Below are 19800 nucleotides of genomic sequence, written 5' to 3'. Positions count from 1 at the left end.
CAGCCCCCTCCCCTTGTGTGACTCCTTAAATTCAGGTGAGAAGGTGTGATTTGGAGGTTGAGAATAAAGTGCGCCATCTGCTTTAAAAAAAACAGTAATAAAAAGAAGGGAATCCGAGTCATAGCTCCTTTCATCTTTTGTGAGGAAGACGGCAGAGTCCGAAAGGATCACCCTGCATGACTGAAATTTCCAAAGTCCCCTACGGTTTGATATTGCTGTACACTGGGTAACAGACTAGCTTTAGGTCAACTAAAGATCATGAGTAAGTTAAATGGAGCATCTACTGTACAGGTGCGCGGGTGTGTGGAAGTCTGAGCGCTGCGTTTATTTGTTTCAAACAGAAAAGAAAAAAAAAAAAAAAGGATCGTACTCGTTTACATGAGGCAAAGTGGCAGCATCAGTACATGTGACAAAGCATCGTGATGACATGGGCAAACCTTCAGAAAGCAAGGGTGGATAGAGGACATCTCTCGGAGGACCGACAACTACGCCACGGCAGTGGAGTTCACTGGGAGCATCGGGGCGGCTGTGTACAGAGAGAGGGGAGCGGGAGAGGAGCGGGGAGAGGGCGAGAGAGAGGAGGAGGAGGAGGAGGAGGAGGAGGAGGAGGTACAAATACTTCGTGGTGACCTTGAGCAGGAGCCTAGAGGGGCAGATTATACATGAGGCTGGTCTTGCCAGAGAGAGTCCTCCCGGTTGGATCCCTTCATAGCCTGGTCTGGGCTTCGGGGATGTATATCTCAATGCTTTCGGCGCTCTCGGTAGCTGAGTTCTGGCGGACCGATGCAGCGCGCTTGGCAGCCATCAGCCGTTTCCGGGCCTCTTGACGCTGCGAGCTTTCCAGAGAGCGTTCTCGTATGAGTGGCACCTGACCTTTCGATGGCTTCTTTGGCACTGGAGGAGGGACCCTTCTCTCCTGATCAAAGCAGAAGGTTAATGGCATTATACAGCTTCTCAGGGAAAGGCGGGAAAAACTAGGATACGTCAGTAGTTAGAACACACATTTTACCTAAGGTTTGTTAGCTCCTATCTGCCTTTCTGTCTTCAGTGAACTGGCTTTTGTGCTCAAGGGTTCATAAACATGGGGCAAGGGCAAAGGGGAGGGGAGGGCCGGCCGCAGCGCTACTTCTCCTCGGGGTACGGTGCGTGTGAAACGCCCGGCGCTGCCGGGGCCGAGGCCCCCGCCGCCCGCCGCTTAGTGCGGCTCCCCGGGGCGGGGGGGACCCAGGCGGCTCCTCCTGGTGCCAGGGGCTAGAAAGGAGAGCATCTCGGACGCGGCCTCCCGCCGCCAGTGCCGTCGCCTGCGGCTGGGGAGCGAACGCCGCGAACGGCGGAGAGCCCGGATTCCCCGGGCCACCCTCTTCTATACGTGCAGAACGCTAGGCGCTCTTGCGGCACGGAGATACCGTGGCTTTGGCGTTCCCAAATGCAGATGGGCACTAGCTGCCTGCAGCTGGTGCATCAGAGTAAGTATGTTAAAAAAAACACCATGCATTTACGTATATATTTTATAGCGGCTTAGCGACTGCTCAAAAATCCCACGCTTTGAATCCCACTGTGCAAGCTCATAAACTCTAGCCTCCTGCTAAATAGGCATGACAAGCTACAATCAGCTAGAAATAGAAAAAACTGGTAGGAAAAACTTAAAAACCATTAAGAGAACATGCATTAATCATCACGGTGGCAGCTAGCTCCAGATGCGCGATCAACGAGGAGGACTTTTATGTATATCCTGGTGCATATACACACACACAAAAACAAAGCAAAAAAAAAACCCCTCAGGGAAGGATCTCTCCCGAAAAGAAAAGTGTATTCAGGTCTGAATTTCAGGCGGCCACAAAGACTTTGTCAAGTTAATTAGATTGTCTTTTAAGTTACATCCCCTTCCAACTGTGAACACGGTCTCTGAGTGAAGGGATTTTATCGCACTACAAAGGTCCCATTCTGCCCTTTCGTTTTCTCTCATGCTGCTCACAACAGCTTCCATGGCTCGAAATATAAAGGTGCTTAGTTACACTTATTCATACTTTGCTTTTTCTCTCCATCCAAGGATTAATCTATGCTGCTTAAAAAGGGCCCAGTGGCAAAGGCCAAAGGCAACTGCAAATATCAATTCCACAGAAAGTTTTTTCTTCTTTTTTTTCTTATCCTTTTCAAGAAAGGAGATGATCTGTTTCATCTAAAGTCATAGACAAATGCTGTTGAAACAGGAACACGGTCAGTGTAATTCTTTAAAATCTTTACCTTCCTACTGTAGGTCCCTTTCTTCAGGACTACTTAACTTCCTTTAACCCGTTATAGTCTTCTTTTTGTTGGAAACTCTTTGAAATGTTTTTCAGAAGCAAGGAAAAGGCACATTTTTTTTAAGGAAAGCTCTCGTTTCTTACTGCTGCAATTGCAAACACTCGGCCTACCCGTTTTACTGTAAAAGCTAATGAAAGACCATACACCAGCGTTTCTGTGCATGCATGTTTGACGGTTTTAACCTCCTTTTCTGACAGATACTGAAAAAAAAAAGAAGATAAGAAAATGACTTGCCTTCAGTACCTTGGGCTAGGAAAACACATTCCCATTCATTCCCCTACAAAACACACTAGGTGTGCACAAATGGTGTGAACATGGCACTCTTAAGTCAGGAATGAGTATTTAGTCTTGATCGGAGGAGGAGGGAGAGTGCTACCAGCACTGCCTTTGCAAACTTCCTGCTGCAAGATTAATGGGGTTTGATATTATTATGGTTATTTGCCCGAAAGAAAACATTGCTTTGGTCATCGGCAGCCAGCTGACCGTAAGTTGGGGCAGCCCGGACTCCTGTCTGAGCCACTGTACCTGTAAGTCACGTTGCCCCTCCTTCTGGTGACCCTACCTGTTGGGCTCTATTCATTGGTATCAGACCAGCCACAGTGGAACTTCAGCCATCAAATTACATACCTATAGCAGCGCGACATTAGACTGTTGATTCCTCTAGGAATGGGTCTGTCTCTTAAGGATTTTCTGAAACATTTGTGTATTTTGGCTCACGCAAGTGCTGTTTGTCTCGATGCAGATAGTGAGGAGAAAAATAAGGCAATGGTGCCAAATGAGAATGGAAAGTGAAATGTGGCTTACACTTGGAGGTATGGTAGTTTTTCATGGTGACAGAAGAAGACTACATTTAAAAAAAAGACCAAAGCTCCAGATGATTTTTATGCTACCTTGGGTAAACAACACTACCAGCAACGTGAACCTGGTTATGAAATAACCCATTAAAAAAAAAACCCAAATAAGCAAAAGCCAAACAAACGGACAAAAAAAAAAAAGATGTAGAAGTTCTTTCATGTAACATTTTGGAAGGCATATTTTTGATATCGCTCTGTTTGTAATCTGGTTACCAAAGTCAGCGATGGTTACAGCGCTTCCCTAGTTTTTTCAGTAACACAACCTAGAACTCTTGCTATATGCAATAATATGAACCGTAAATGTGATTTATTTAATTTTAAGAATCAATATATAAGGCAGTTCCTTCCAACGATTGATCGTCTAATATGATTAAATGTAAAGCTTAACAAAGTACCACATTCCCATTATCCGATTCACAAAGACAGATTTGGTTTAAAAATATGCCTGAAACATATTACAGATAATATCCCAGATGATTATTATGTAAACATTGTTATTACAATGAAATTAATTTGATATGAGCTTCATTTCACATTTTTAACGTCAACACTGTAACACAGAGGCCTATTTAATCTGTCCAGTATTTGTGCAGGGTTTTAAATGAAGCATACAAAATCTACAATGTTCTACCTTCTTGTCATGAGGATCCATCTGTTTCCAATTATTGGCCTTTAACTGATGAAGTTCATCAAATTTCATACTAATATTTTCTATGGACAACTGCAGCATATCCCAAAACCCTGCTAAATCCTGGGAGGTCGGCCGTGGATGTGCATTAGGATTCTGTACAACAGAAGAAAAAAAACATGTTGGCTTTAGTACCTCTTAATGTAAAGCATTTGTGCAAGTGGTTACGAATCTCGCTAGCAAAGCAGTTTCAGCAGATCCAAGTGATCAGTGAGACACAGAGAGAGAAACAAAGAGGAGTGCTACTTACTGGTGGGGGTTTTTGCGAGGAGTCTGGCTCGGTGTCAAGCTGCCGTGCCCCCGCAAGCCCCCGCTCACCGAAGGCAGCATCTACCTGACACGGACCACGGGGAAAGGGCACGTGGCAGGTCCCCTGTGACAGGATCTGCCTAAGGATGTTCCCGGGATCAAGGGTGATATCCTAACCACACTGAAATTAACTGCCAGCCTCCTCTTCACTTTCATGAAGAAGGATTCCCTGCCATGTTCGTGCTTGTAGAAAGACTGATACCTGTGCAAATGTACATTTGCTGCATGGGCAAATAGCGATAGACTGCGTGAACACTTCCACACCCTGAGAATCTAAGCGCTACAAAAATAAACCATTTCAAGTAAAATTGCCTCTTACACACCTCAGGCCAATTTCTTCTAATTTTTTTCTTGATAAGAATAACCTCTGCAGGGTGCGAAGTTCGGAAGAGAACATGCAGAAGCACAGCAATCCCATTTTCACAGGCTCACTTTTGGGAAGAGTGAGACTGGGACACAGGTGGGGAGTGTTGCTTTGTGTGTGATAACTCAGTCCAGGTCATCAGCCCCGGAGTATTGCACAGAAGAGCACACCTGGACCATTAGCATCTCTAGCACAGCACGGGCCAGAGGCTGGTGACCCGAAAGGTCCTGTGCTGTCTTGTGTCCCTTCAGCGCAACCCAGCTCTGAACATTTTCTGCATGCAGTGGACACGTATGAAATGGCCCCTGCTGCTTTGTCAAAGTTTGTATGAGGGAAAGCTTTCTACAGGATGTGTATCTGTAAGCTGGTTTCCTATTGAAACTCTTCAAATAAAATAAGACGTTGCATACACTCACTTCAAGATGTTTTTCGTAAATGCTGAGCAGTCCCTATCCCAATCTGAGTCAGCAAGGTTTCATGGCTGCTGTGGCCTCATAAGATTACATTGATACATTGTTATTAATAAAGAATAAATACATTCTTATTAGACCCCTTCATGCTTTTTTGCATAGCTCAAGTTTTACTCTGTGTTTAAGTCTTCTCCCTCACCAGAAGCAATAAACCCAAAAGAGTCAGTTGCTTGCCTTAAGAGATTTCTATTTGTGCTTTTCACAGCAGCACTGACAAGTGATTTTGATAGGATGATTGTACCACCAAAGCAGCAATTACTGAAAACAATAAAGTATATATTTTTAGATTCATATGGAGACCAGAGATTATACTTGGATTCCTAGTTTTTCAGTGCTTGACATCAGCAGGTTGCCCAGTTGTAGGCTTTTTTTTTATAAAGATGTGCAACCAGAATGCTTTTTCAATTTTTATATTAGGAATTGGAAAGCTTAGACAGAGCCAATTTCTGTTGCATTTGTCCACTGAGGCAGATTTTAGTTTGGGGGCTTGATTTCCAGAGGTGCATTAACTAAAGCAGAAGATGGTCACCCCACTCTGGTGAGTATCACAGTGTTTGCCTTCCCTTCCCTATTCTATGCTGATAGAGCATAATGCTCTATGCTTTTGGGGCTTCTAGGAATCCATGCCAAAATTGGGAATTAAATGCATTGTATTTACTCTGCAAGGACGGACTGCTAATTAAAAAGTTTGAAAATTTTTCTAAGTGCTGGAATTTTTGAGAATACTGCTTTAGATACATGGTGTGAAATGTATTTTTATTTATCAACAGGAATATCATTCTGATTCTCCTACTACTAAGCATAAAAATAGAAAATAATAACAACAGTGGTAGCATATACCAATTACATACAGTAATAATAGTGATAACATACTGGCTCTTTGCCTCTTTGCCCTTTTAGCACTCTGGAAAATGACTTTCACTGTTGGGGTTGTGGAACATGAGGCACCAACTTTCAGCATCTGATTTCCTGGTATTTCTGTCTTGCTGAATAGAGGTGGCATTGGGATTACATGGGAAAGCCCCACTCGTGAGACTTCTGGTCCACCCTGAAAGACCCCAAGGAGGCACCCACGCATCTCCGTGCCCATGTAGACTGAACTCAGAGGTCAAGGGACAGATCCTTGCTCCTCTGAATTCAGTAGCAGAGCCTCAGTGTTATTTCACCCAAAGCTTTTTGCCTGTCTTTATTTTAAGGATCTCAAGCTATTGTGAAACTCATGCTGACTCCACCAAGTTTGACAGAGTTACTCCCAAATTCATATCAAGGCCTTCACTGGAAAAATTACTGTGTTAGTCAGAAACTATGTCTAGTTTAGGTATGATGATTCACAGGGTTAGTAAAAGGCACACAGCTGTGTCTATCAGAAAAGTTACATACCAGGTTTTCTTCGCAAAGTTCTCTGAACTGGTAAAATTTCTGGGCCATGAGAAGCTGGGCACTGCCCACCGCAGTTCGAATTTTCCCTAGAACTGAGAGAACAAGAAATGTAAGTCACGATGCTTTCTTTGCTGCAAGCAAATAAAAGCCTATAAAAAGAGAGGAGAAAGCTGCGCAGTAGTCAGCTCTGGCTTTCAAAAAGCATGTTATCTTTCAGTCATGGATTACAGAGAAACTGATAAATCTGACGCCAGATCTGCACCAGGCAAAGGCGTACTGCAAGGGCTCCCAGGGCAGCTTGCATTGGCAAAAATACTCATCTATTACTGCAGTGTACTCTCATTCCCCGAGTAAGACCAGTTCCAACCAGCAAAGAGCACTTCTATGGCAGTATAAATATGCTAATCAAAAGCTTTTACAACCTGTATAGAAAGCTCTCCAGAAATTACACCTCTTGTCATCGCTGTGACCCAGGCTCAGGCTTTGAATACAAACCCAGCTCCCTGCACAAGGACATGTGGCTTTCAAACCCTGTGATGCCACCTACACCGTTTGGAAAACACTGTGTCTACCAGCACTTCTGCCATCTCGCTTAGTAACTCAGCACCTTATTTTCAGGTTTAGCCGAGTGTTGCTCGATCTGAGCCGCAGAAAGGGAATGGTGATTTTAATGCACATTGAAGGTCCCTTCCAACCCAAAGCATTCTATGATTCTATGATGACTCTTATTCGGACCCTCTGAGTATTTCCCATGAGCACATTCTGAAGTGGCTTCTGCCTTTGAATCAGGATGCCCAGGCATACTTCAGGGAGCCATCACACCCTGGCCTCTCCTCCTTGCTGAAGACCTGGAGGGAGGTGTCAAAGAGTCCTAGCCCAGCTCCTGCGCTGTCTGGGGACTCCTTTGTACAGACAGCTGGGCACTTTTGGTCTCTTTGGACTGACGGAGTACTGTGAAGGACTGCAGTGAACCAGAAGACAGCCCATACATAGTAAATGCCTCTGAATAAAACAGGAGCTCATACTGTTTTGTTTGCATTCAATCTCACTGAAACAGAGGGGGTTTACTGCTGCAAGGGGTAGTTGAGAATACACTACCTGAAACCGAGGCATACACTGGTGCATTCAGAGACCTGCATCTCCCTTTTTGCTGAGTTCTGGTCAAAGGGGAATGAGTGTGTGTGTGTGTTTGTGCGTGTGTATGTGTATGTGTGAAAAAGGAAGCAAGCATGCAGAAGCACAGCAGAAAGACAGACATGGCCTCAACTGGCAGTAGGACAGTGAATCCAGAAAACAGAATGAGATTTTCGGGACTGCTGATTGAAAGAAAATTGATGCTGTGAGCAAGAAAGCAGCTAGTGGTTTGTTTGAGACTTTCAGTTCTCAGGAAGAAAACGAACAGCAACTATGCTTTATGCACTGTCTTTAAATAAACAGGCTGGCATCACGGATGTATCTGGCTCCACCAGTAATTTTCCCTCTCAGCCGAAGCAACTTATTATCCCCCAATTCTTTGCTAAATATTTATTTTAAAATTAATTTAATTTAATAAAAAAATATTTACCACTTCATTACTGAAAAACATGAATGGCAGCCACTGTGTCAGGATTTTCACTATCATTTCTACTCATAGGTATTTGCATTGTCCCAGCCCTCATATAAACACAGCAACGTCTCTGTGACAAATTTACAGTCTGGATACCTGAGGCAGGTGAGGGAGGAACAGGAAAAACAAAGAAATGAAGTGGCCTGCTCAAGGTGAGTGAATTGTTGGCAGAACCTAGAAGAGATACTAGTCCTAAGCTGCCATCCTCTGTACCATCCCTTGGGCACGGTCACTTTTTATATAAAACCTAATACAATGTTAGCAGAGCCTCACTGGGAATATACTAAGTGTCTTGACTTTCCACAGTGAAAAATAAATAAATAGATAAATAAATAAATACAACTTTGATATAAGCCCTTCTGACAAGATTTTTAGGGTCTCACAGTCCTGTTACCAGCCACAGTGCATGCCAGCAGCTTGTGACCAGAATGCCACCATGCAGTGTTTGGTAAGAGAAAGGCCTCTCCAAGGGATTCACTTACGTAGCCACACACTGAGCAAACTGGCACAAACACTCATGATGAACTGAAAACAGACACACAGTGGTACAAAATCTGTGCTCTGCTCCTTCAAGACAAGTGCCTTTTCCTTCAGCAGCCTTAAAGCTTGCTCCTTAAGGCTGCTGAAGGAAGAGTGGGATGTGGAGTTCATTTATACTTTAGACATACAAAGGGGAAAAAAAAAAGGGTGTGGGGGAAGAGAAAGTCTTTTCACTTTTTTTTAAGAAACTATAGGAGAGAGCTCTGTGAACACACACAGAGCGCAGACTTTCATTTTGTTCCCAGAACTCAGCTCAGCACTGCCAGGAAATAGCCGTGAGCTGGAAGATTCACTAAGCAGAATATTTTCAGCATATTGCGCAGGGAGTTTTGCACACAACTCTCATTATTGTTAGCAAGGCTTGCGTGTCTAATTCTATGCGCACAGTGCTGAAAATGGACCCCTTGGTGTGTCTAGTCATTTATGCAACCCAATATGCAAACCACTCAACTGAAAGGACTCTTCAATAGTAGGAGGAGCTACTCCGGGAGCTTTCATGTGGTTCCCATTGTTATGAAAACTCTTCCCACTGAGTATATTTGGGAACAGCTGCCTCATCTGGAGCTCGGCCACTCTGACGCTTCCCAAGACTTGAGAAGGGGAGAAAAAACGGTCTCTTGACTTCTCAGGACAAAAAAAAGACGAGGCACGCTCTTCTTGGAAACCTGCACCACCCGAGTTGGAAATCATGTCCCAAGCACGAAGAAATGTAAACACACCTTGCTGGTGATGGATGGGAATGTGCCCCTTTCTTTGAGGGAAGAAGAGCTTAATATTCAGAGATCTCAGCAGAGGGAAAAGGAAGTCCTTGTCCTTGGCTGCCTAGCGACTGGCTATTTGCCTAAAAACCATCATCCCAGCTGACTGTGGGATGCATGCTGATGCTGTTCTCTATTGTTGCCACTTCTGCTGTAGCCGCGGCTGTATCTAGTCAAGTGTCACTGATTCCTCGCCCCTCAAAAGCAAGCGGTCTGTTAATGTGCAACCAGTCAACAACCAACTCCGTCAGGGAAGTTGGGGGGGGGGGGGGGAAAGACAAAACATGCAAAAGACTGAAAGGAATCTCTCCAGAAGGCACAAAGCCTTATCAATAGTTTTGCTTCCAAATGCATGTTGCTTTTAGTGTTTCAAGGCAGAGTGCTCATTTTGCTTATTCAGTCAAAACCTCCGGTGCCAAAGAGAAAGGCCAAGGTGTAGTAAAAAAACAAAAAGTAAAAATAGACTGATACTTTCTGAGGAGAAAATCCTGTGAGGTTTGAAGCCAAATACCAAGAAAATAAGTGGAATTGCAAAGATAATGCTCAAAATACGTAAGAAAAGAATTAGAGAAATCTTTAACAGCAAGGGAGATGGGTGCAGGAGAAAAACATATAAACATTCAAATCGATGTGTTCAGCTAATAGGATACAAACAAAATGTGTAAAACCAAGCAACAACAAAAAATACCGACCCATCAAGATGCAATCATAACAGACTTAAACACCTATATAATGTTATTCATGTCTGCTTTCTATTCCATACAGGGTTATATAGCACACTCGGCACTGTCGGATCTGAATGCCTTCCAGTAATGCATTAAGCAACATTATTAACATCCATCATATGCTTTGCTGTCACCCCTTCCCCAGGGGGAGAAGTGTGTCTACTGCAGTGTTTTGTTTTTATAGTTTGAATTCCGCCCCCCCCCGGCTTTGACCTCTCTTCCTTGTAAATCCAGTTCTCTCCTGTGACAACTTTTAAGAAACAGACAGTTATGACTATTCTGGAAGAACTGCTTCGGTATAGCTATTTTGATATAATTCAGCTATTGTGGAGTGCCTCCTCACTATTAGTGAGTTTTTATTATTGACTAGGGGGTCGCAGAATGTTATTCTGGGATAGACACATGACGGTGAATTTCCTTGTGTCTCTAATCCCGCAACCTGTTCTCCTTTTAAAACATTCTTAAATACAAACTTAGACTACACGCTGTTCAAGCAGTAAGTTCTTGCTTCTCTTGGTTCTAAGAACTGCATAGGACCTACTTTGGGATTGTGGAGCTCTATGTTTTTCCTCCGTCTCCTCCCATTTTCATGGGAAAAGAAATGAAACAACAAAAAAAGGAATTTCAAACACAAGCAAAGATTGGTGATATTGTCATCTGCTCTACCTTGGAAGGAGACTGTGTGTGTAATGAAGATAACAAAATATAAGAAAACAACAACAAAAACCACCTGAAGCGATGTGAAAAGTCATCACATACATAGAAGCCACGGGAGTTTTGAGGAGCAGCAGCATTATTTGGCCCTAAAACACCAACTGATCTCTTTGCATTTCAACTTTGACAGGCCCCAGGGTCTAACAAGTGACAAAGGAGGCACTTTAGAACTGTGACTGTCAAATGCCCTTAATGTGAAAATACCTGGTTGGTAGGCAGGGCGCAAGCTAGGGAACAGAAAACCAGCGACTTGTTCATTGCCCCAGGAGCAAGTGGCAGGAACAATAGCCGAAATTACAGGGACACAGCCTGACATTTGCGTTGCAGATGTTGGCTGGGCACTGTGCATATGAAGAAATCCTGCCATAGAGCTGTCACAATCCATTTCCAAGCCAGGATGGACCAGCGTTTTAGCCTATTCATGTTGACAGACCTACATTTAAATAACGCCAAGCATGACAAAAGCCAGGAAATTCAAAGTTAAAGCTAATGCTCAGGTCTTAAGCCCAGCTATTAAGGAGAAAACAGCCAAATGGAGCAAGCTATGGAAGGGACAGTCCTTGCTTTGAGTCATATTTACTTATAGGAGTGATCTCACTGAAATTAATAGGGCTGTCTGCATGAGTAAATGCTGTTCACTGGGAGTAAAGCAGTTTCCATGTGTACGCTGACTTACTCAGCTTTTATTAGCACACTTCATGTTTTTTCCCTAACTATATTGTTTCCTTGCATGCAGATTTCTCTTTTTTCCTTGCTAGCCTTTGGACACTGGCAGGGCTTCCAGCCCAGAGCTGGCTTTCCTTGGAGAAACCCTTGCAGATGGATAAGTCCCTTCTGGGGAGAAAAAGAAAAACGGAGGAAGAAAAGGACAGGTCAGGCAGGCAGACAGAGGCATGTAGCCAAGGGGATTCCAGCGGGACTCAGCCACGCATCAGGCTGGTGACCGTCCCTCTGCAAGGCTGCGGGACGAGGCTGCCTCGCACCTCTGAGTGGCAGGGACCAGGACGGCTTGGGGAAGCCCTGCAGAGGACTGGCAAATGGTTCTCCTTGCTTGTGGCTGAGAATGAACTCATGGGTCTCCTTTTCTTTTGCCATGTGCAACTATTATGAAAAATATCTCTTCTCCTTACCTTTCTTCTCTTCCGTCTAGCCTTCACTCTTGAAACAATCAAAACAAACCAAAACAGCAGAAAGTGTGCAAGCATTGCATAATTTGCCGGAACTGGCTGCATTTGCAGAGACTCTGGTCCTAAGCAGCGAGGTTACTGCAGATTTGAGGTCAACCTTTGTTCGCAGACTAGCCCAGAGGAGTATAACATACACACAAAACAGTTATAATGACATGTCTTGTCAGAGCCTTGGTTTTCTATGTTAGTTTTTACTTGATTGGCCTGACTTGTCTTGCCACTAAACCCACATTACACCTGACTTGTGGTGAATCAGGCCCACTCTTTGCTTCTGATGGTTATCTTCGCATTGAAGCCACATTACAACCTCGTGTGAAAACGAAACATTTCTAAAGGGGGGCAAAATGAAGCCCTCTGGTTCTTCCAGAAAGGTTAATACCCCATGTGAAATAAAAACAACAGCAAAAAATCCAGCAAAAGCCAGGCCGAGGAGGTAGAGCCGAGGGTTGAGGAGAAAACCAAAAAAAAAAAAAGGTAAACAATTTATTTCACTTGAGGCCTGATCCATAGTATCAGTCAATTCTCACAAGGTGTTTAGCCTCATATCTCTAACATCTTTTTTTTTTTTATGGGAGCCCTAGAGTTTGTAGCCAACGTCCCTGCAACAGCAAAATACACAGAAACCATATCAAGTATCCTAGCTTAAAGCGTGAGTGGTATTCATCTGCCTGTTACACACGCTGCAGCTTTATCAGAAAATGATTTCAGATAAAACCAGAATATACTATACAATAAATAATTCATGGTGGAAGGGGAGCCACATTTCTCTCTATATTGGCATTTCATCGTGCAGCCACTGAACCACAGCTTGTTTTTATACACAGCAGCAGACTCCATTTCCCAGCTAGAAACATTCAATCCCATCTGGTAGATTCATTCCCAGCTAGATAATACCCAACGTATCTATGTAACATACAAGCTACTGTCAAACAGCAGCGAGCCGTCTCCCCGAGACAGCTGTTTCGCACAAGGGCCGCATTGTCTGGAGGAAGCGTGGATCGTTTTACGCGGAGCGCCGGGGGGACGAGCCCTCTGTCAGCTGCCATGGCATCGAGAAAACCTCGCTCATCACACGTTCTCGTTATTTTGTTATCTGGCCAAACACATGCTGGGTATGTCAGGTTGAAAACAAAGGATGCGTTCCCTGCTCTGGTTATATTTCATTAGGAAAACCAAAGCAAACACACCTCTTCTGCTTCTTTCCTCTCTCTCTTCAAAGTTTATAGACGTATGAAAAAGATGTATTTTGGGGCAGGGTTCGTAACAGCCAGGCTTTTGTTTCTGGTGCTGCTGAGTGGGCAGTGTGGCCCCGACCATATGCTGTTCCTTGGCACCAGGTAGAGCAAGGCGTGCTGAGCTGCAGCAGAAAGCCCCATGCAGCCTCTGTGGGAGGCAGCTGCCACGTGCCGGAGCGGCCAACGGCATCGTACTGAAATCAGTACCTCACCAGTGACCACAAAAGCCAGGTGACCCCTTTCCTCCTCCAGTTTCCAGCAATCATGAGAAGTGCCAATCAGAAAAATGAAGAGAAGGAATAATCTGCAGGACACATGCCATGTGCTCTGTAAGGAGGCATTGGGAATAGCCAGCCTAACCACTCCTTTATCCTCCCCATAACTGACTTCTCCCACTGATTGCTCAAAGAAGAGCCCTTTAAAACTATCATATATCAAAGACACCAAGACACTGAGAGAAACTTCTGTACATGGATATACACGTTCTGCAGGTATAAGCCTTGTAAAATTCACTTCATGTTCTTTTCCTAAGGTGAATAACTACTTCGTTGCAAAAATGAAATACTTGTAGGTTTTTCCATTATTATCTCTTCATAGCATCATAGATTAATAGAATGGTTTGGGTCAGAAAGCACCTTTAAAGATCATATAGTCCACTCCCCCTGCCATGGGCAGGGATGTCTTTGACTAGACCAGGTTGGTCAAAGCCCCTTCAACCCAACTTTGAACTCTTTTAATGATGGTACATCCACAACTTCTCTGGGCAACCTGTTCCAGTGCCTCCCCACCCTCATCATAGAAAATGTCTTCCTTATGTCCAGTCTAAGTTGTTGTGGCAAAGAGAAAGCAAGTGGGTTTTGTGGCTTGGACTTGCAAATGTTGTGTATTTCCTATTTGTTACGTGCTCACACTTCTTTTTCAGTCTAAAATCTCTTAGTTCATGGGGTTTATTTCTTGCATACTAACCACAGAAAACCTTTGTATTCTGATACATGTTCAAAGAGATTTTTGAATGTATAGATGATGTAAATTAAAAATGAGGTTCAAATACTCTAAAACTTGGGGAATCTGGATCTGCTTTGAAGGCTAATCCTTCTGTATTTTTCCCTCAGAAGAAATTGTTAGCCTATTATGTAACAGAAATGTTGTAGAAATAGAAAACCTTAACATATGTTAATGTTAAGGTTATCTCATCCTTTCCATTAGAAGTCAATTTCCAGTTGCTTACAATAGTGTCTAACTTTAACTATCTAGATCGAACTTCTCTATGGTTTTTTCATTCATTGGGATGAATGGAAAGTTCCAGCAGAAACGAATTATGCATTTCTAAGAATTTTAAAAAAATATATTTTTTTACCAGTGTTAACTCCTTTCCTTCCATAAATCAAAACCTTCACATCTCAAAAGAATTCTAGCACCTCCGTTCTTGAGAGGAAGGGTTAAAAATTTGGAAGAAGCAATCCTGCAGCTGAAGTAGTTGTCCTTGCTTTGGTAGGAGCTAATTTGGGGGTCGGAAAACTGTTATTTGCTATATCCAGGAAAATAGGCTTAGGTGTGTCTAAATTATAGAATTTTGTACTCTCCATATGCAGCTGCTCCTTAGTGTTTTCTAGAAGATCCCTGCTAGAATTTGAAAAAGCTTAATTCACAAGGAGTGAATGCCCCTAAGCTCAGAGGTTTACCTATGTCTACAAGTTGACACCTATCTATAGTACTGCTCCTTGTAATGGAATTAAATGGAAAAAACTTCCATTTTTCCTGGGAGCAAAAATTCTGGACAGAGAGCCACATGTTCAGCTCTTCTTCCCTAATTAGAATGAAAGAGTAAGTCATGAGCTACCCAACCCTTCTTACTAATGAAGGCTTACTAGACATTCCCATTACCTTACAGGTGGGGTAATACTTCTGGGAAAGGTGACAACTGAGATGTAGTTTGCATGTGTGTGTTTTTTATCACAGAATATGGAGAGCTTGTTTTACCAGGAAGATCGAAGAGGAATGAGAACTGCAAGGGAGATGAGGGGAGACTGGAGAAGGGAAGAGAGGGAGAACACCTTGGAAGCTCAGCTGAAATCCCTTTCAGTTGGGAGAAGCATCTGAAGACTCTGATGTCAATCACCATCTAAAAAGGCAGCTAAAATATGAATTTAATGAAAAGGAACTAGAATCTGTTCAATTATATTCTAAGGTTATGAGAAGTGATTCAAATGGAAGAGTTAAGAAATATTAATACTACAAGAACCCTAACCATGATCTCCTAATTATCCGTTGAACTATGCAATCCCAAAAGCTAATACCTCTGGAGTCTCAGAAGTGCCGAGCATTTGCATTCCCTGTCAACTTTAATAAGGATTATTATATACATACACACAGTCCTTTTGAGAATCACAACCATAGCTTCATTAGCTAAATAAGAAAGGGCATGATACAGAATTCACTGGAGTAGAGTTGACCTATATCAAATACTTTTTTGTAGTTGCAATATTATTGTACGCAGTTACTTACTGTCCTCAGGTAAGTTGTTTTCCCGTTCTTCTCTCTCCATCTGTTGGCACCAGCCCTCCATACGATCTCTCTCTGCCTGAAGTAGCTTCAGAAACCAGTGGCCATCTCGTGGGCACACTGACCTTTGAACAGCTTCCAGAGGATCTTCCGTGATAGAGTCAATCCAGGGGTCAGGAGGAGGTAAAATTGATGGATCAAAATCTGTATCAAAGTCATCATCCACTGCACATGCATGGTAATGGTTTCCTGACCCTTGTATGCTAACGGTAGAGGTACTTGCATCTCGGGAAAATTGTCTTGATATTTGTCCAGAACATGTATTGTCCTCTTGAGGGTCGATTATTTCAAAGTTCTCATGGAAATCCAGGTCTGCTTGTACGGCTGTTGTTACACTATTGGATCGTGTAAACCTGCGAAAGCTTTGGAGAGCACAAACATAAAATGTTTAGAATGATTTTTCTAGGTAACTCGGTAAGAAAGGACCTATTCTGCCACTCCTCCTAAGACCAGCAGTCACTGCTCTCAGGCTACACTCAGGTGTTTTTTCTTGAAATGATCAGCATAAACTTCTTTTCTCATTGCAACAACAACCAAACATCTCTCTTTTTTCCATGCAAGCTCACTGTTTATATAGGCAAATACCCCTAATTGTTGTGTGGTTTAACAAAGCCAGAGGCTAGCTCAAGAGATAGCTAATGGTGTCAGTAGCTCAGGATTTTAAGTTACCAATTAATGAAAAGTTAAAGGGGCCCAATTTTAAGAAGTGACTTACCTTTCAACTTTTAAAACTCACACCTCTTTGAAGTTGCACACTCAAACTCACAAGCCACATTTACAAATCATACACAAGACTGATAAGATAGTAATACCAATGAGTTTGCTATCTCTGTAATGTTATACATTCCATTTATAAAGATAGGTATTTTTAACCCAGATAAATATTTTGTATTGCTTCTTCAGAATTACTCTTCATAATTATGTACCTGCTAGTTTACTACTTCTGCAAATACCACTGCCACCTCTCACAGTTTTAGCGCCCATTCCCACTGTTAAGACAGCTTGTTTTTCACATACAACCCTCAGTTTCAAAATGGTCATCTCTTTTTCACCAAAGCTAGCATTCTCAGTCGCTGACCATAGACTAGAATAGACTAGGATAGAACAGAATAGTCTATTTCAGTTGGAAGGGACCTACAACGCTCATCTAGTCCAACCGCCTGACCAATTCAGGGCTACCCAAAAGTTAAATCATGATGTCAAGGGCATTGTCCAAACACTGACAGGCCTGGGGCATTGACCACCTCTCTAGAAAGCCTGTTCCAGCATTCGGCCACCCTCTCAGTAAAGAAGTGCTTCCTAATGTCCAGTCTAAACCACCCCTGGTGCAGCTTTGAACCGTTCCCACACGTCCTATCACTGGATATGAAGGAGAAGAGATCAGCACCTCCCTCTCCACGTCCCCTCCTCATCGTGATGGCTGCTACCCTGGAGGTAGCTTCCTTTCACCTTGCATAGTTTCCCTGTGTTGGAGCCTCTGAGGGCAAAGAGCAAACCTTGAGGGTAAAGGCAAAAAAGCAGGGGAGAGAGGAGGTTTGGGGCTTTGGGTTTGGGTCTTCTTCCTTTTAAGTAAACAGCACTCCAAATTCTGCAGTCCAAGGCATCTGAGGTGAAGATGCTGACAGAGAAGGAGCAGAGGGAAGTGTAAGGAGTAAGAGACACCTAATACTTTTGCAGGGGGTGGTAGTGAGAGCAGATATGACAAGCAGTAAATTGTGGAGGGAATGAGTGGAAAATCTGCAGACAAATAATTACAGAGAGTCGGGGTATCTCTAGAAACTGATGCACAGATGAACACAGGAAAAATACAAGAGGCAGACACCTGTCTTGCCCCATCATGAAAGGAGATGAAGAAGGTAGAATCATAAAGTATTAACGTAGATGTTACTTAAATTAGTAAATTTTAGGCTTCAGAATGAACATCATTTTGAACTGAATAGGGACAGATTATTCCCACGCCTTCTTACTAATCTCATGCAGCTAGTACTTCGCTTCTAATTTGTTTACAATCTCACATTTACTCTTGCAACCAGTGTTAGGACCCATTTCCCTGTGATATTTTGGCTGTTTTGCCCTTACCAGTTCTATTTTTAGTTTGAGCTCAAGCAGCAATGAAGGTGCTGAGGAGACAGCCAAGCTGGATGCTGGGCACCATTTCACTCCCTTTCATTGATATTCCACAATATCAAATAATTTTGAATACAAACATTTTAATGTAGCACCTGCTGCTTGCATTTTTTTTGAAACATGTGTTGTTAAACGATGCAAAAGCCATGGTTATGCCACCATGGTTTTGCATGGTATGCACCAGTAAACTGAAAAACAGGGAGCGAGCAGAACTCTTCAGCTCGGTAGTATTTATCCTTTGACAAGCAGAGCAAAGCATTTTGCTACAGACTGATACAGCAGAAAAAGTTCAAAAGGGAGGACAAAGATCATTGAAGATATGGTATGGCTTCCATAGGAGGAAAGAGATTTCTTGGTTTAGAAAACAGATGGTTGAGGGGGCATACGAGAACCCTATGAAATCCTGACTAGGTGATGTTTCACCATTTCTCAGAGTGCAAGAACTGTGGGGAGGAAGGCAGCCTGTTGCAAGGCTTAGAGGCCTAGAGATTTAAATCTAGCAAAAGGAAGCACTGCTTCACACACCGTGTAATTAAATTGCCACAGGATCCTGGGAAAACCAAAGGTAAAAATAGGTTCAAAGAGAACCTGATCAAATTCACAGGAGATAGGTCCAGGAAGAACTATCACACAGATGTCATATCTGGTTTAGGAAGTCCCTGAACAACAGACTGCTAAATTGGGAAGCTCTACTGGGAGAAGTAGTGCTTTATACACACCCTTTATACTTTTCCTTTACACACACTCCTTTATACTTTTCCTAAGTATCTGCTACTGGCCCCTGGCAGAGAAAAGCTGTTAGACTGGTATTAGTGGTTAGAAAGACTTTAGCTTTAGGCTGACGTTACAATGAAAAACTTTTGGCCCAGTCTGTGCTAGTTTTTAAAAAATTGCTTTCATTTGGCCACCAACCTGACAAATCCCTTAACTACACTGAAGTGCGTGCATGCATACACACATGCAGAGACACACGCACACAAACGTGTGCCCACACAGGCACATGCTCACACAGGATTTCTTTTCAGTCATTTAGTCAGGGTTCACTGAGATCCAAGGCATTAGTACACGGTAAACTCTTCCACACCTTCCAGGGTACTGGAGAGAAAAGCAAATCCCTTAATCCAGCCTCGTTCTTCTCCGTGCCCCTACCTCCACATCACAGCAGCCTTCTACCTTCCCCAGTGCCCTAGACTCTGCTATCCTTCTATTTTAGATGGCCATTTGTATTTTCAGTTAACACCCTGGTTTTTCAGTGTACACCAAATCCCAAATGTGAAACGTCAGGGTCTACTTGCCAAAAAGGATGTAGTGCTGGAGGCACTAAATTTCAAAGCCTTCAGGAGTGTACTCTTACTGGATTCAATATTAGCTAGTGCCATCAAAACCAGACTCTGCTCAACAAATAAAATAGAATGACCTGCTTTTTTTTGCCTTTGTTTTATCTATATAATAGGATGCTACAGACTTGCTTGACAGATTCTTGGCACTGGATTGTGTAACCTATCTGTCTTCAAAAGAAAAATAACTTGGCAGTAGGATATAGCATCAGTTCAAAATTTAAAAAATACTCCCCAGGAAATGTATGTTGAATGAAATGTAAATGCAGGAAGGCATCCACTCTCTGCCTACCTCCAGCACGTCTATATAAACTGCCTAATAGATGGTAATTTTAGTCTCTGACATAGCTTCCTCACCCACTTCCAGGATGTTTTACTCTTACAAAATACCACTTGTCCCCCGCATGAGTCTTTTTTTTGTTTTGCTCTCAGTTAAAACTCTGTACCACAAGACAGCTTCTGAAGCTAATGCCTAAGTTTTCACTGTTTCTACCCATACAAAACATTCACAGGTCTACCTAAAAAAACAGTTTTCATAAATTGCTGGTAATCATTAAAGACAGAGATTTGCTTCTTCCTCTGCTTTCAGGCTTGGCCCTTTTGTAATCAGTTGTGCCCTGCAGGCACAAGGTGTAATAAT

General features: G+C 43.0%; 1 protein-coding gene across 4 annotated transcripts in view; it reads right to left on the bottom strand.

Annotated features, from left to right (window-relative positions):
- Positions 1-706: 706 nt before the first annotated feature.
- DLGAP1 (DLG associated protein 1) overlaps positions 707-19800 on the bottom strand; it is a 151931-nt gene continuing 132837 nt past the window's right edge. For all 4 annotated transcript variants that reach the window (XM_075728316.1, XM_075728315.1, XM_075728318.1 and 1 more), the window contains 4 exons: positions 15640-16058; positions 6370-6461; positions 3790-3942; positions 707-916 (listed from right to left, as the gene is read on the bottom strand). In XM_075728316.1, coding sequence (XP_075584431.1) covers positions 707-916; positions 3790-3942; positions 6370-6461; positions 15640-16058 — 874 coding nt within the window. The remainder of the gene's footprint in view (positions 917-3789; positions 3943-6369; positions 6462-15639; positions 16059-19800) is intronic.

Source organism: Pelecanus crispus, chromosome 2, assembly GCF_030463565.1.
Source record: "Pelecanus crispus isolate bPelCri1 chromosome 2, bPelCri1.pri, whole genome shotgun sequence".
Taxonomy (NCBI): Eukaryota; Metazoa; Chordata; class Aves; order Pelecaniformes; family Pelecanidae; genus Pelecanus; species Pelecanus crispus.
This window is presented reverse-complemented; position numbering and strand designations above follow the sequence as displayed.